The following is a 14,528-nucleotide window of genomic DNA, read 5'->3' as shown; positions in this document are numbered from 1 at the left end:
AATGCTTAGTATAAAATATTATTCTGTTAATCTTAAAAAAATAACTTCCTTCCATAGAACAATACCAAATTAAGTATTCTTTTTTGTTCTTTTTTTTTTCATTATTATTCTGAAAAAAGAGTAATTCCAAATCCCTTCATTCATTGAATGTATCATTTTATTTATGTACATTCCAAGAATAGTTTCAAACTTATATCTTGATAGGAATATCCTAACACACGAAGCATGTAAAAAAAAACACGTCAAGTATAGTATCAAAGTTTAAATCTCAGATTACCTAGATAATTACAAGCTTTCAATATCACTCGAAGGTATTATGATATTTTTAATCTGTTTCTTATCATCTAAACCCTACTCTATCATTCTCCATTGATAAATTTTTCCAAAAAGGTTGCTTCTGTTTGACCATCAATAGGGTTACATTGATCCCCTTCTTGAAAGCATGCGCCCTAATGAAAACAACCACGCGCAGGCGAGGTATCACCAGCGAGAGCCTACCCTTACAGTTTCTGGATCAAAACAAACCAGTCAACTCAACCATGAAGTAGTTATTAGACGGAGTTTCTTGAAAATAATTCAACTGCTTGAGAGAGAACTCACAATGAGTCCTGGACTGGGTCATGATCCGTTGTCCAGTTATAATATAACGGCTATTGGTGAGTAAACATAAATATAATTCTGTCAGTCTAGAAACTACTGAATTCTTGATAACCTGAAGATTTGCGTGCCAACCTCGAACGTTATTATAATGCACGGAAATATCGTGCTATTGTTATTCAAGGTAATGCGGCTCTCTGTCTTTGGCAACAGCCACAACACTTCCTTTTCCAACTGGCTAATTTGTGCTTTGTACTTTCGTACTCAGCACCTTCATCAAAAAAAGGCATTCTGTTCATGCATTCTGCTCTTATCATTGGTAAGTCTCTATTGTATTGTTTAGAAATTGTATCCAAAAATTATAGTTTAATTAAGAAGTTTAATTATAGTCGTTATTGTTTATTATTGTTATAGAATAAATGGTGATTCTACGCTATAAATAATAATGATAATAATAATGATAAATCTAGAGAATATTCAAAATGCTTTAGTTTTTAGAAAATATTCAAATAAATTAGATTAGTTAAATTGATGTTGAATGTTCGTTAGGTTTTATGCTATTATCTGGATGGGCATGGCACGTGATTTGCGCCCCAGATATATTTTCCTGGAATTTTAGCTTCCTTGTATTAAATATTGGTCAATTAGTCTACATAGTTTATCAGATGAGACCTGTTCGTTTCGACTCTGAACTTGAGGAAGTTTATCACACTTTATTTTATCCTTTTAAGGTAATTACTAATTCTTGGTTCACACTGAGGGAAGTATTTAATTATATTTGATAAGTACGTTATAAAATTTAATTTTATTGCTTATTTAATCAACAAGATGTCAATAATAATATAAACAACAATAAATGATAACTTATTGAAATTCATTGATAAAAATTTTGGTGAATATTTATAGAAGACTTTGAAACCCTCGGGTTTTCAGTAATGAGATTACAATTAATTAGTAACAATTTAAAGAAATCACTAATTGAAGAAAAAAAATTTAAAGATTTGAAATTTTAAGATACAAAAGGTGTGCTATTTTGATTAATATTTAAATCAATTGTTCGATTTTTATAAATAAAGCTCAAATTGTAAAACTGTTTTAGGCTCAATTTGGGCTAAGGTTTCTTCATAAATAATAACCAATAATTTTTATAAATAAAGTAAAAAATGAGTTATTATTATTATTAAATATTTATAATCCAACGATTGATGGAATTCATTTTTTTGCATCGTTAAGAAAAAATTCTTTACATTTTATTGGAATACTTCCCTGAGTAAAAAACAATGTTTATTTTTGCTGTTTAGTTGTCAATAAATAGCTGTCAATTTAATAAATAACTTTTAAACTGAAGGTATCTCGAATGCAATTCAAAAGACTTGTATCTCCGGAATTCGCAACAATAATGTCTCTGCATGCTGGAGAAGCTTATGCGATGCAAAACCTCACAAAAACAGATAGACTTGGATTATTACTGAGTGGGAAAGTCAATGTCCTTAGTGATTCGAGCTTCCTTCATCCAATTCTTCCATGTGAGTTTCTAGACTCTCCAGAGTTTGAAAGCTCAAGACCTTCAGTAGACGATAAATTCAAAGTAAGTAATATTATTTATAGAATTTGAAACAATGTAGAAAATATATAAAACATTTGAAAATAATTCTTTTAACAGGTGTCTATTGTAGCAGCAAGCTCGTGTAGATATTTGTATTGGCAACGATCGGCTTTAGAATATTTATTAGTTAAAGAAACATATCTAGCAACTGTGTTAACAACTCTGGTTGCTAGGGACATTGCCACGAAACTGTATGCGATGAATAACAAGGTAAAATTCAAAAAAGAATATGTATATAAAATATCTTAGCTTGATGCAAAAATTTTATTTCATTAGCATCTCAATGAATTTTAATGCTGTATTCCTATAATTCCAATTTATTGTTGCATCTTTTATCGTTATTCTGACATCGATTGGAAAAGATTATAAACTTTGAAAATTTATCTTTATACCAGTCAATACATATTCGTTGATGAAGTATTGATGACTATCATGAAATTTTTATTTCTGCATCAATCTGATAAACTTAGCTAAAATATTTTATAGGAGAAATGTTTATTCATTTTTAGTATTATTATTTTTTTTTATGTCTTGTTATGAACAAATGTTATAGCTGTAGTTTTTCTACGAAAGTTTTAATATGTTAGCCAAAATTTTATATTCTATCTTTGGAATATTTTATTCATTACAAAATAAGTTCTAATTGCTATACCAAATATCTTAGTGTTTGAGTTAACTAGAAACTATGAGGTATATCGAGAAGATGAACTTGGAAGATTAGTTTGCTAACGAATAAAAAGTACTGATTTTTTCTAAAAACTTGGTAGATAATTATTGATAAATATTGGTTTAGTTTTAATAGAAAAGTTAAATATTTTTATAAATGGTAATATATGGATAACCATTATTTAATGGATTTATTAACAATTAAAAATATTAATTTGTGACAGAAGAATAAATCATCCAAATTTAATACTTCCTCGAATTCATAGTATTCTAGAATTTTTTGTGAATCAACATTATTACTATAAATCATATTTACCGCTACTGTAGAAGAGGAGTGGTCGAGCGAAATTCTGAATTCATTAAAAAATTTTTTTTATCTTTTTTAAAGTTGATCATTGATAGTATTTATTATTTATTTTATACTTAACTTCAAGTTTGAATAACTCAGAATTAGACTTTTTACTTTTCCCAAAACTCTAATTGTCAAACATTTAACTACTTTAAGTGAATTTTAAAAAAATTACTTAACATTTTAAACGATAAAAAAATTTAGCCTGAAAAATTTTTCAATTTGTTTCATGAAAAAGTAGATTCAGAAATTACTTATGATGGGAAAAAAACATATAATTTGTGCTATTTATTTTTATTAAAATTATAGTAGTGAAAAAGCAACATGAAAGAGTCAATTTTCCTCGAGACAATTTTTTAAAAATACTCCTGGGAATAATAAAAAATTAATCTCTAGCTAGATCATTACAGGATTTAGTTAATTAATAAATAATAAATGTAATAATTCTTGAAGGATTATTTTTTTTAATGAGTAGATTCTAAAAATAACATCAATTTTCTTCCACTTCAATCTATCATTTTTCACTCAAGCAATTTTTCTTCATCATTAAACTCAAAAAAAAATAGTCCATCTTCACTTGTCGTTAGATAGTTACAGATAAAGGCTCACACTTGGACATAAGATTGCCATCAATAAGTGCTGGTATAACGATGAGTAGTGAATACAGAAGTCCTAGGACTTCCAGACAGACTCTAATACGTCGAAAGGAAGGAAAATCAACTGCTAATAATGGTAACTAATCTCACCAAAGTATCATATTAATTATGTTTTAAATAATACAAAATCCCTATTCAATAATCTGGGTGGTTCAAGTAATCAATTTATTTGCACAGTAGGTGGTGCTATACCTAAAGAACGGCCAGCAAACAATTTGACGAAACTTGGCGCGCCAAACATGGAGCCGCTACCCGAGATGCCGTCTTGTGATGATTTGGCTTCCAGCGGGGTCGAGAGCTGGCTGGAGACATCCAGTAAATATCACAGCTGCGAACTTGCCGATGAAATGGACGAGTAAAGATTATTCAATAATTTATGATTAATTGAAAACTAATGAAAATGTTAGACCCATGGTCTTCCTTATTTTTCTACGTCAATATCGGATGCAAATAACTATTGGTCCTTGCATTATTTACTGCCCAGAGCGGTCTACATTGATTGTAACTACTGTATTATTATTCAAAGTACAATAAAAATGTTATGATGAAAATGTGAATGTTATGAGAAGTATAGCACTCTAGTGGAAATTACCATTTCTGGATTTATTTTTATGATTGACCAGAAATGTAGCTGCTTTTCTAATCAGAGTATGCTAAAGCATCAATCAGAGACTGATTAGAATGTTAAAGAGCATGAAAGCTATATCTTTTATTTAGTTTAACATAAAAACTCATTTATTTTTTTAACAACGAAGTTATTGAAGATTTTTGTATATTTCTTTTCAAGAATAGGAAGAACATTTTATAGTACAATTACTTAAGATGCTAGAATATTTTGTTAGCTTCTTGGTTGATGATGAAGTGATAGTTTTAAAAGCTTAGTATTATTGGAAGTAATTTCTACTAGAGTAATTCATTTATACAAATATATAATAATCTATTGATCTGTTATACATGAGTAGCTATTTAATATTCACAACTGTATCATTTTTATTACAATAAACATTTAAATAACACATTCCAGAAGATTTTCTCAGAATTACCTTGTTCATAGTCACGTTCCTTCCTACTCAATTATTCATAAGCTTTATAGACAGAAGTAAGAAGCACTTGGGTAAATTTGATAACCGTTCAATATTATATTTTGAGTAAAATTATTGTGAAAGATAAAACAGTATTTCAACTTGTAACACAAAGATGATGGAATATTCAGTACACAAAGTGTTTGAATTTCATTTAAACACGTGACTGAGGATGACTAACTTACTCCTTAAATTATCATAAGTGATATACAGTTAAGACTTGCAGAAGCGCGTGCTAGGGAGTTATTTTTCATAGAATTACAGTTCAAGGGTGCTCGCTAGAAACTCTATAACCGACATGCAAGCTTGCTGAAATGTTTGCTAGAAAATGTGGCAAGCATCCAACTTACTTTGGAGGAAATGTTTCACGTTTGTTTCAATCTCTTTTATAGCACATTTACGATTTCTTTGACGAAAAAAGGGACAGAAATTAAAACGTTATTATTTTTACTAAAATATTTAACATTGCTTCTGTCAACTGTACAGTTGTTAGATTTGGCAAGCTTCATTTCGCTCATGACAATAGGTCTTGTATGTAAGTTATGTATTGACGAGATAAATGATAAAAATGTCTAGGATATAATCACAATGAAAAGTTGCCGCAATTATGTTCATCTGACATCAACAATTTTTGTTCATGGTCAGCAAATATTTTTCACTAACCACAAACCGGCATAACTGGAGTTACAGACCAGCTGAGCGATTTGTAATCACGAAAGAAATCTCGTGCTGGCCAAGAACCAAAGTTTTTTACCTAAATTGTAAAAAATTTCATAAAAAGTAAACAACAATAATACTTGGCTTAGAATTATGAGTAATAAATAATGTGGAAAATGGATTGAACGGCTATGAGCTACTAAGTTGCAACATTTTTTCAATTACTCTGAGTAACAAAAAATAGCTCTTTTTTAAATTTTTTTTTAAAAAACGAAGTTTCTCAATATACTTCATCCGCTTATATTAAAAATTATTGTAGATTTTTTTATTTTATGAAAGAACTGACCTAAAAATATACTCCATTTCCACGATCACCAGATGCAGTTTTTTTTAAACAAAGAAAAAGAATTTTAATTAAAAACAAAATGTTAATTTATAGTTAAAATGACATTTTAAGTCGTTCTACTTTGTTAATCCAAAATGAAGTGTCAAAATATCTTGAGAAAAACACCAAAAGCAGGGTTAAAAATACAGAGAAAGATTTTGTTCATCTTCTAAAGCGTTTGAGCTTAATGAGTTGGCAGAGTCTTTAGCACGTTGTTCAGTAATTACTGGTTCGAGAAAGCAGGTAGAAACATTAGACAAAAGCAACCCATTATTAAGGGAAAAATCAATTTCAACAACTGTTTACACGACCAACTTAACAAACAAACACATCAGCTTATTCTGATACTGTTCTCTCTGAAGGATGAAAAATTAACCAAGTTATTAATCCATCAGCAAGAAAGTGTAAAATGGATCCAACCAAATGGAACATTTTTGGCGAAATAACCTTGGATAAAATCATCATAAATTGCTCACTATTTTCGTGAGAGTTACTATAGAAGTAAATATAACTTCCGTTCATCACGAAAACCGCTTTATTCCGTGAACAAAATCTGATTATCAAGGAGCAAATTCTTGCATATCATGATGGGCTTAACGAAGTCGTCTTGAATTTACTCGAGGCAAGGGCCTAAGTATAAAAATCATTTAGTTTGATTGATCGTTCAAGTGAAGCCAATTTAGTTCAGTAATTACACTAGGGAAATAAGTTGTTTCATCATTTGATCTTCGAAGGTAGGTATAATGTATGTTAAGTTTGAAACAAATCAAGAAAAATGGATTCGTTTCATTTTAAAATAAAAAACCATCAGGATGAGAGCAAAGTTCTCAAGCGTAAATTTTTACAAGCTGAGTAAAATGCTAGAGAAAAAGATTAATCCGAATACTCAACTACTTGAAGGTCGAAAGCATCTGCAAGTGTAATCGGAGCACACTTCGACCTCGAAGCGGTAGGTCCTATTATTTAGAGAGTTGATCTAACCCAAGAATCTAACAATATTTCGGCTCACCCTGTATTTATACTCGCTATTTTGCATTAAATAGAGGTTGGAAATATAGTATTAGAAAAAAAGTATCTGAATTAGTTTTATGTGACATTTATAAATGTTACAACATCAATTTAATCGATTTTTAGTTGATAAAAATTTTTCTTTGCATGAATATTTTAGAAAGTGGAAACGAAGAAGCTTTTTAACATTTCATTTTTCACTTAAAAACTTATACAAATATGTACAATTTTTTCCAGAATAAAAAATTAATAAGGTTTTATCAAAAATTCAAAAGTGTTGGAAAAACAATATTACTAATTTTTTATCCAACTGTTAGGTGAAAATGACTTTTTAAAATTTAATAAAAATAAATCGAATATTTATTATCTTTTTTCAGAAGTTAAAAAAAAATTAATGAATAATATTTTAATAAAATATGCGGTAAAAAATTTATTAAAAAATTCTCAAGTATGTCTAGTTTTTAAAAAAAGTTCACTTTTGTCCTGGATCTTTATAAGTTTGTTTTTATCCAGTTTAATCTGTTCTTGTTCTTTGCAGTTCATTTTCTTTCTTGCATCTTCAGAATGTTTATTCTGTCAATGAACATAATAGGATAATGAAAGTAATAAAAGAGCAATCATTTTATTATGTAATGTATAAATCTAAATAAAATCGGACAAATCGTATTCGTTACTTAACTAGCAGAACTATACGAATAATAGCAGTAATGAAATGAAAATCAGGGTTATTAAATGAAAGTTTAATAAAAGGAATGAAAATTTAATTCTTTTGGTAAACAAACGAGAATTTTCTTAATTAAAAATATCACAAATACTCGTATATCGGAAAAAAGGTAAATTACATTAAAAGTTTAACAATGAAGTTTAAATTGAAGTTTAAAATAACAATATACTTTTTAAAAATTATTTTTCATTATTATGAAATAAGGAATGAAAAACAATGCCACATTTTTAGAACAATTTTAATGTTAAATTTGTTGGATAAAAAGTGATAGAAAAAAAATACAAAGTGCAACCTGGAATGTCAATACGACTAACTTCCCAGTGGTAGAGAGGAAAAGATTTTTTAGTTTTCAAAATCAATTAATATTATTATCATAATTTATTTATTTATTCAAACATTTATATAAGCCCAACAGCAAAGCCAGACTAGGGCCACAGATAGGTAGTAATAATATTTACATGAAAAAAAGTAAAAACAATAATAAAGCAAACATAATTATTATAATTATATTCATTATAATTATTGTTAGGAGATCAGGTGTACAAGTTTTGTCTAAATTACAAAATGCAGCTAGTTCACCATTTTTTTTAGATTTTTAATTCTGAACAAAAAATAGCTAGACCGATTTTAGTGAAAATCTAAACAGTTCTAAGTTGCACAATTATGCCTCGAATGCAATTAGTCTTATGTCGATATCATTTTTTGTTCTCGAGATAATTATATCAATATCGAGACGAAAAATAATTCCGAACGCATATACGTACATACACATACACAGATGTCTACTTAAAAACTGTTGTATGAGAATCTGGGGACCTTGAAATGGGGAAATTTGTCTAAATTCGTGATTCGCAAGGTCGGATCCATTACCATAACTTTCCACTGGGAAGCTAATTAGATAAAGTTTACATTGAACTTTTTTCGTTAATAATAGTAGTATCTAGTGATCATACTAAAAAAAAAATGCAAACTGTCATTATTCAAAGTAGATTAATGAACTAAGTTTGAATTTTTTCCCAATTAAAAAAGCAAAAAACATTTTCGACTTATAAACTATTTCAATAATTTTTTAGTACATAATACCCGTTGCAATTTATTATTTTGCAATATTTCATAGACTGTAAAATTTACTGAAAAATTTCATTTATCATTCCTTAATCAGAAATGAATTTCAGAGAATGTAATAAACGTAATGACGAGAGTGAAAAAATAAAGCTTTAAATGACATAGAAAATTCAAGGCTAGATATTTCATAATTAATATTTTTCATGTGTTATTAATGTAAATTACTTTGCGTGATAAAATAAAAATTGTTTTCATAATATTAATTACAGATGCAAATTGATTGAAAGAGTTATTTTTTTCATGGATATCCATTAAAACGGCTTTTACCTATCGATTTCTTTCACAAACTTACATTTCTATAATTCACAGAAAAAACTAACAATCTTTCTACTTCAATATTTTTTTTACAAGCATCCCAAATCGAATAATAATTAATAATAATGAATAATGCACAATAAAATAATTATGTTAAATTCAGTAAATAAACATTAATTAGAAAATGTGTCAAACAAGCTTAAATTATTAATTAAACTGTTGCCGACAACGCGGTTGTTTAAAATTTCAAAAAAAAACATGAGAATTAAGTTGATTAGTAGCAGAAAAAAAAAATAAAACACCAGTAAATTAACAAAATACTTGTTTTTTTTGTAAAATTTTAATAATTTATCATAACTCACAAACTGCCTGAGTGTATTGTCTTAAGTGTGAATCCAAATCCTTACTATGTTAATTTTCTAACTTGTCTCATTAAAAACTGCTGAGCCATGGAAAGAACAATTTATATTTATAGTAATAAGCTGAACAATTTTCAAATGTAGGTTAATGATTGCACTTTTCATTTTTTTTTTTAATGATAGTATTTACAAAACTGCCCTCCATAAAAAATATTATCCTCTTTTATTCTATTTTTCCCCTATTTATTGATTAAAAAATTAATCATTTAAAGATACAAAATGGACCACACACTTGTCATAGGATTAGTCATAAAATAAATATACTATGTAATTTTTTTGATATGATAAATATTTAATAACGAAAATTCTAGAAGAGTATCTTTCTCGAACTTTGACATACAGATCGTATATCCGAGAAATTGATTAAAACTAAAAACAAGACAAGGACAGTGAGAGGTCAATGTCTAGGTAATGCTAAGTATCAAAAAAAAAAGCAGACGAGGTCTTTGTACCTTGTGGGACGACGCACACACATAGTCATTGATTTATACAATCAATTACTTAAGAGCTTTTTGTACCTTAAAAGCTCTATTTTCTTGAATGAATATGAAAATGTTATTCCAATCTCGTGGGAAAATTTATCTTTGATTGGACTTAAGAGATTGGTTTGGCATATAAAAATATCTTTGAAAAATAATGATCAAAACTGAAACTAAATCGCCATCAATTCTTATCCAATTCAAACAAAGTACAAAAGTATTTCTTTAAAGCTCCAAGTAATTCCAAACGAAGTTTAAACCTAAACGGGTGGTGTACTATACACCTTTTAGTAAGGCAAGCAAGTGAAGGATAACAAACGAAGTCAAAGTGAGAAGTGGGTAGGAGGCGCGCATGAGTCGAAGTTCTTGTTGGTGGAGAAGCGTATAAAATGCCGTTGAACGACATTCAAGTAGCATCTCTTGCGTCGCATCACTCTTAAAGCTCCCGCAGTACCAAACATTTGGCACCCCACGACCTACCGAGGGGTTGCATTCAGTGCTGCCACCCCAGCAGATGAGGGCGTGGCGCTCGCTTCGATGCCAAGCTTAGTCCGACTTGAACATCGGTACGCGTCACATGAGAACAGTTGCACACTTCTAGCGCCAAGTCTTGGAGAGAGAGTGTGAGGAGAGCGAGAGGGAGAGTGAGTGAGAAACGTTTTCCCATTGGATTGTCTGACATCCGGCGTTTTAATTAGCATGCAGTTAGTGGTATGAGAGAAACACCACGTTGTTATTTAGCATCGTCACGATGACGCTAGCGTCGTCGCTCAGAAGTCTAAGACGGTGCCGAGATAGACGCGGATGCAGCAACCGCAACGGTGGTCCAAGTGAAAGCGGCAGGACTGCCACGACGGTCTGGACACCCCGAGAATTTCTGTATGACTAAGCAGAAAGGCTTAATACAGTGAACGTTTGAGAAAGATGTTCGAGTCATGACCGGCTCGCGCGACGTTCAACCGAGTGGTTCGTGTATATCAGTGAAACAGAGGACGCGGGAGGTTTCTCCGATAGCCAGAGGGAGGATTAACGTCGTGAGGGACGACGTGGGAAGAAAGAGGAGAAGTGTACGTGATCTCAAATCTCGTGGGAGCTGTGGTTACTTCGTGACGGATTTCTACTGCTTCAGCTTTTACTAGTAATATCATTGTGTCTACAACACACTTGCAACGTGGACATCACCACAGCCGTTGATCCTCGTTGCCACTGCTGCGCCTGGATAAAGGGTAAGATGAATGTAAACAGACTCTTTTAAACTTTATGAGCTACTACAACTATACTATTTTATTTTATTATCAACTTCACGACTTGCTCGATTCTCCAATGGAAAAAAAGAAAAAAAAATCAAATTATTTTTATTCCAACATTACGCTGACCTTTATATTGATTCATTTATTTTCTGTTCCCATCAAAGTGACGTTGACATATTTTTTTCAGGTAATTAATTGTTAACTGGTTCTCTATATAAATATATAAAGCGGTAACATTATCAGTACACAAACGTTCAAGTTTTCAAAGTGAAACGATTGGTAAGATAGAAAAAATCTTCTTTTCCTAAAGCGAAAGCTTTGCAGTACTTGAAAGTAGCTTACAACCAATCAACAAGATCAAAATATTCGCATAGACTACATTAAACCTAAAGAGACTAAATCAACTTGATAACAGAAAATCGTTAAATGATCATCAAAACACTGTAAAAAAAAATGTCTTTACAGTTTGAATGAAACAGCTTGAATGACATTATGATAAAAGATAAAATATTTGCTTCCCTCATATATCGTTATCATTTATTTTCATTTTGATGTGCGGTAATACATCTGTTGTATCATTCTGATATCTATAGCTCTAAAATCCAATCGACAGGAGTAGAGATAAGTGTATCATAGAGCGGATAAAATAAAAACAGCTTCACAAAAATAGAAAGCACGTTTTTGTGGCAAATGTATAATATATCTCATCGAAGTTCGTTTGACGATCAAGTGTACAATGACCGAGTGGATAATACAATTGATCTGTTCTGGAGTAAATACAAATGAGAGTATGTTATAAAAGGCTACCAATGAGACTTGACTATATGCTCATATCAAAGTCCTTTGTTCTCTTGCCAATGCTGCGGTCTGCTCTAGGCTGAAATGGATCATCGGTTACCCATTGATTACTGACCCATTAAATACAGCAATTACATAAAATTAAATAACACCAAAGTGGGTAAAAATAATTGATCCTTTTGGTATACTTTTTATGGTAATTCATGAGAATTATCTGATAAAAGACAATTTCCTTGAACTTTTGGACTATTCTTTTTCTCTCACCTTTACTTTCTGATAATGTAACCTTGGTTGACCTGCAAAGGTAAGGGTTGTGTCCCAGAAATGCACGCACGCGCTCATGCGTTAATTTTATTCACAGAAGTACATGCAATATTCCGGCACACTATCTCGGGTCCATCAGTTTTGTACATCTGGCACTTGTTTACTAATTACACAGTCGGAAATCCAGTAGTCACAGACATTTGTAGACAGACATTTATGTCAACCGAATCCCTAAATTCCAATTGTCCGGAGAAATTAGTAATAGGAGCTTATTTATAATCGTTATGTATGATTGGGTATGGAGATTGTGGTCAATTTAGCTGTATAAAAATGTCCGAAGTAGGTAATTGAAACAAAAATATATAATTGTCGCATGCAATCACGGTGAATTACCTTTACCTGTTGCTCTTTCGTGACTGCAAAAAAAATCCTCGAAGCTTCTTATCGACGATAGTGATACACGAGAACTTATTTTTTTCTAAATACAACTTAACCTTTTTTTTTCTTGAGTTTACGCCTCAGTGAGTCGGGAAATAATTTAATATCACTATTAAGTTTGAGGGGATTCGTACACAAGAGTCCACGAAGATAAGTTTTTAAAGTATTTTGGCTTATTTAAATTAGATTTTATCGGATTTACATTAGCACTGAAAAACGAGGATTCTGAATAACAGTGGTAAATTAATGTTTACAAAAGATGTTTGAGTCGTTTTGCAACGTTTCAGAAAATTAATTGTGAAATTTATGAACGTATTTAAACGTATAGTTATGTTTAATGCAAATTTATTGTATTTTTGTTACTCAAATAAAAATATTAACAGGAGAAGCTAAAAAAAAAAAATTAGTAAAATTAGATTTGATGTTAGTTTGTTGAGTTTTTTTTTCTTTATTTTGTTTTAAATTAAATTTACTTTAATTGGAGTATTTGATATCGACAATTATTTTTTACATGCGATACATATATTTGTTTATTTTTATTACCATTAATTATATTTAAATTAATCGATAATTTATAAATAAAAATAGTCAGTGCTTTCACAGATTGATTCTTCAAAAAAATTTTTATGTGCATTGATAAAAAACAGTTTTAATTATGAAACACATAACTTTATTTCTTTGATACAAAGTTAAGAAAAGTGTTATTAATATTATCAATTTAACTGAAATTATATAATAATGTACTTGACAATAATGGAAAATTTATTAAAAGAATTTTTTAGTTGTATAAAAAATCAATGTTAATTTGCGACTTAATATGTTTATTGTCTCTTCAATTTTGTTATCATTTTCGCTAACAGAATATTTCATCAACCAGAGATTCCGCATTTATTTTCATCTCAAGCTCTCTTTAATAACCATTAGAAATAATCCTGCAGTATTCATATAATCCTCAAAATGAACAAAATTTATTTTTTTCTGCATGAATAAAGTCTATTACAACACATAGAAATCTAAGAAGTAAAAAATTTTTTTCCCCTTTATTTTTTTATATTGTAATTTCTATCACCAACTTCAAAAGTATGCTAACAAAAATCAAAGTATTTTCATGGATGTCTTTTGCAACAGAAATATTAATTCCTCCATCATTCAGTGCATTCTTTATCTAAGTGCCTATTTATTAGCTGTATTGTAGAAAATCTCGTAAAAATGCATTAGGTAAAGTTCAATAAAGTCTACATTGCTATTTGTTCACTTCAAAGCTGATACAACCATTGAACTGAAACATACATTTTCTCTCATATTGAAAATAGGTTGTGTCTTCTGACTTTTTCATCTTACCTTTATTTTCAAACTTACCTTTATCCCAACGCCCGCAGAGACGATGAGTACTCCAGAAAATAGCTGTTTCAAAAGATCTTTTTTCTCATGTTTTCTTTTTAAAATTATTTTTTACCATTATTACTTTCAAGATAAAGAATACATCAAATTACAAACCACTGATTATAAGAGAAAAAAAAATAATCTTTCTATTAAGGAATGACAAATTGTATTTATCTTCGATTCTTGGTTCATCAGAAAAAGAATAACATCATTTTATTTTGTTCAGATAGAATACTTTTGTAACTAATATAATTGTAGTAGTTAGATTTCGTTACAACTTGCGGAATAATCGTATTTAATCTCACACCCCATTTCTATCTGGATCTAGAATTCAATTATTACGCTTACTTGATGATACGTTTCATTGATTTGTCCTTGATGAAAACA

General features: G+C 29.7%; 1 protein-coding gene across 2 annotated transcripts; it reads left to right on the top strand.

Moving 5' to 3' along the window:
• Positions 1 to 519: 519 nt before the first annotated feature.
• On the top strand, positions 520 to 4,890 carry LOC118070915 (popeye domain-containing protein 3-like). 2 transcript variants are annotated; one of them, XM_035089789.1, is made up of 7 exons: positions 520 to 656; positions 782 to 916; positions 1,147 to 1,328; positions 1,946 to 2,185; positions 2,261 to 2,413; positions 3,806 to 3,950; positions 4,055 to 4,890. In XM_035089789.1, the coding sequence occupies exons 1-7, from the start codon at positions 602 to 604 to the stop codon at positions 4,231 to 4,233; spliced, it is 1,089 nt and encodes a 362-aa protein (XP_034945680.1). In that variant the 5' UTR covers positions 520 to 601; the 3' UTR covers positions 4,234 to 4,890. The 2 variants fall into 2 exon arrangements, with proteins under 2 accessions (XP_034945680.1, XP_034945679.1); XM_035089788.1 differs by having other exon boundaries at positions 4,052 to 4,890.
• Positions 4,891 to 14,528: the final 9,638 nt, after the last annotated feature.

The sequence above is a fragment of the Chelonus insularis genome, unplaced genomic scaffold, assembly GCF_013357705.1.
Source record: "Chelonus insularis isolate UGA/USDA-ARS -01 unplaced genomic scaffold, ASM1335770v1 contig_70_pilon, whole genome shotgun sequence".
In the NCBI taxonomy this organism is placed as follows: domain Eukaryota; kingdom Metazoa; phylum Arthropoda; class Insecta; order Hymenoptera; family Braconidae; genus Chelonus; species Chelonus insularis.
The sequence above is the reverse complement of the archived record's forward strand: the minus strand, read 5'-3'. Positions and strand labels throughout refer to the sequence as shown.

What these genes read in the sequence shown, in the direction of transcription:
- LOC118070915 (XM_035089788.1), top strand. Translation starts at nt 602, where the DNA reads ATGAGTCCTGGACTGGGTCATGATCCGTTGTCCAGTTATAATATAACG. An exon ending in TTATAATATAACGGCTATTG is followed by an intron (nt 657 to 781) that starts GTGAGTAAACAT and finishes TTGTTATTCAAG; the next exon opens with GTAATGCGGCTCTCTGTCTT. An exon ending in TGTATGCGATGAATAACAAG is followed by an intron (nt 2,414 to 3,805) that starts GTAAAATTCAAA and finishes ACTTGTCGTTAG; the next exon opens with ATAGTTACAGATAAAGGCTC.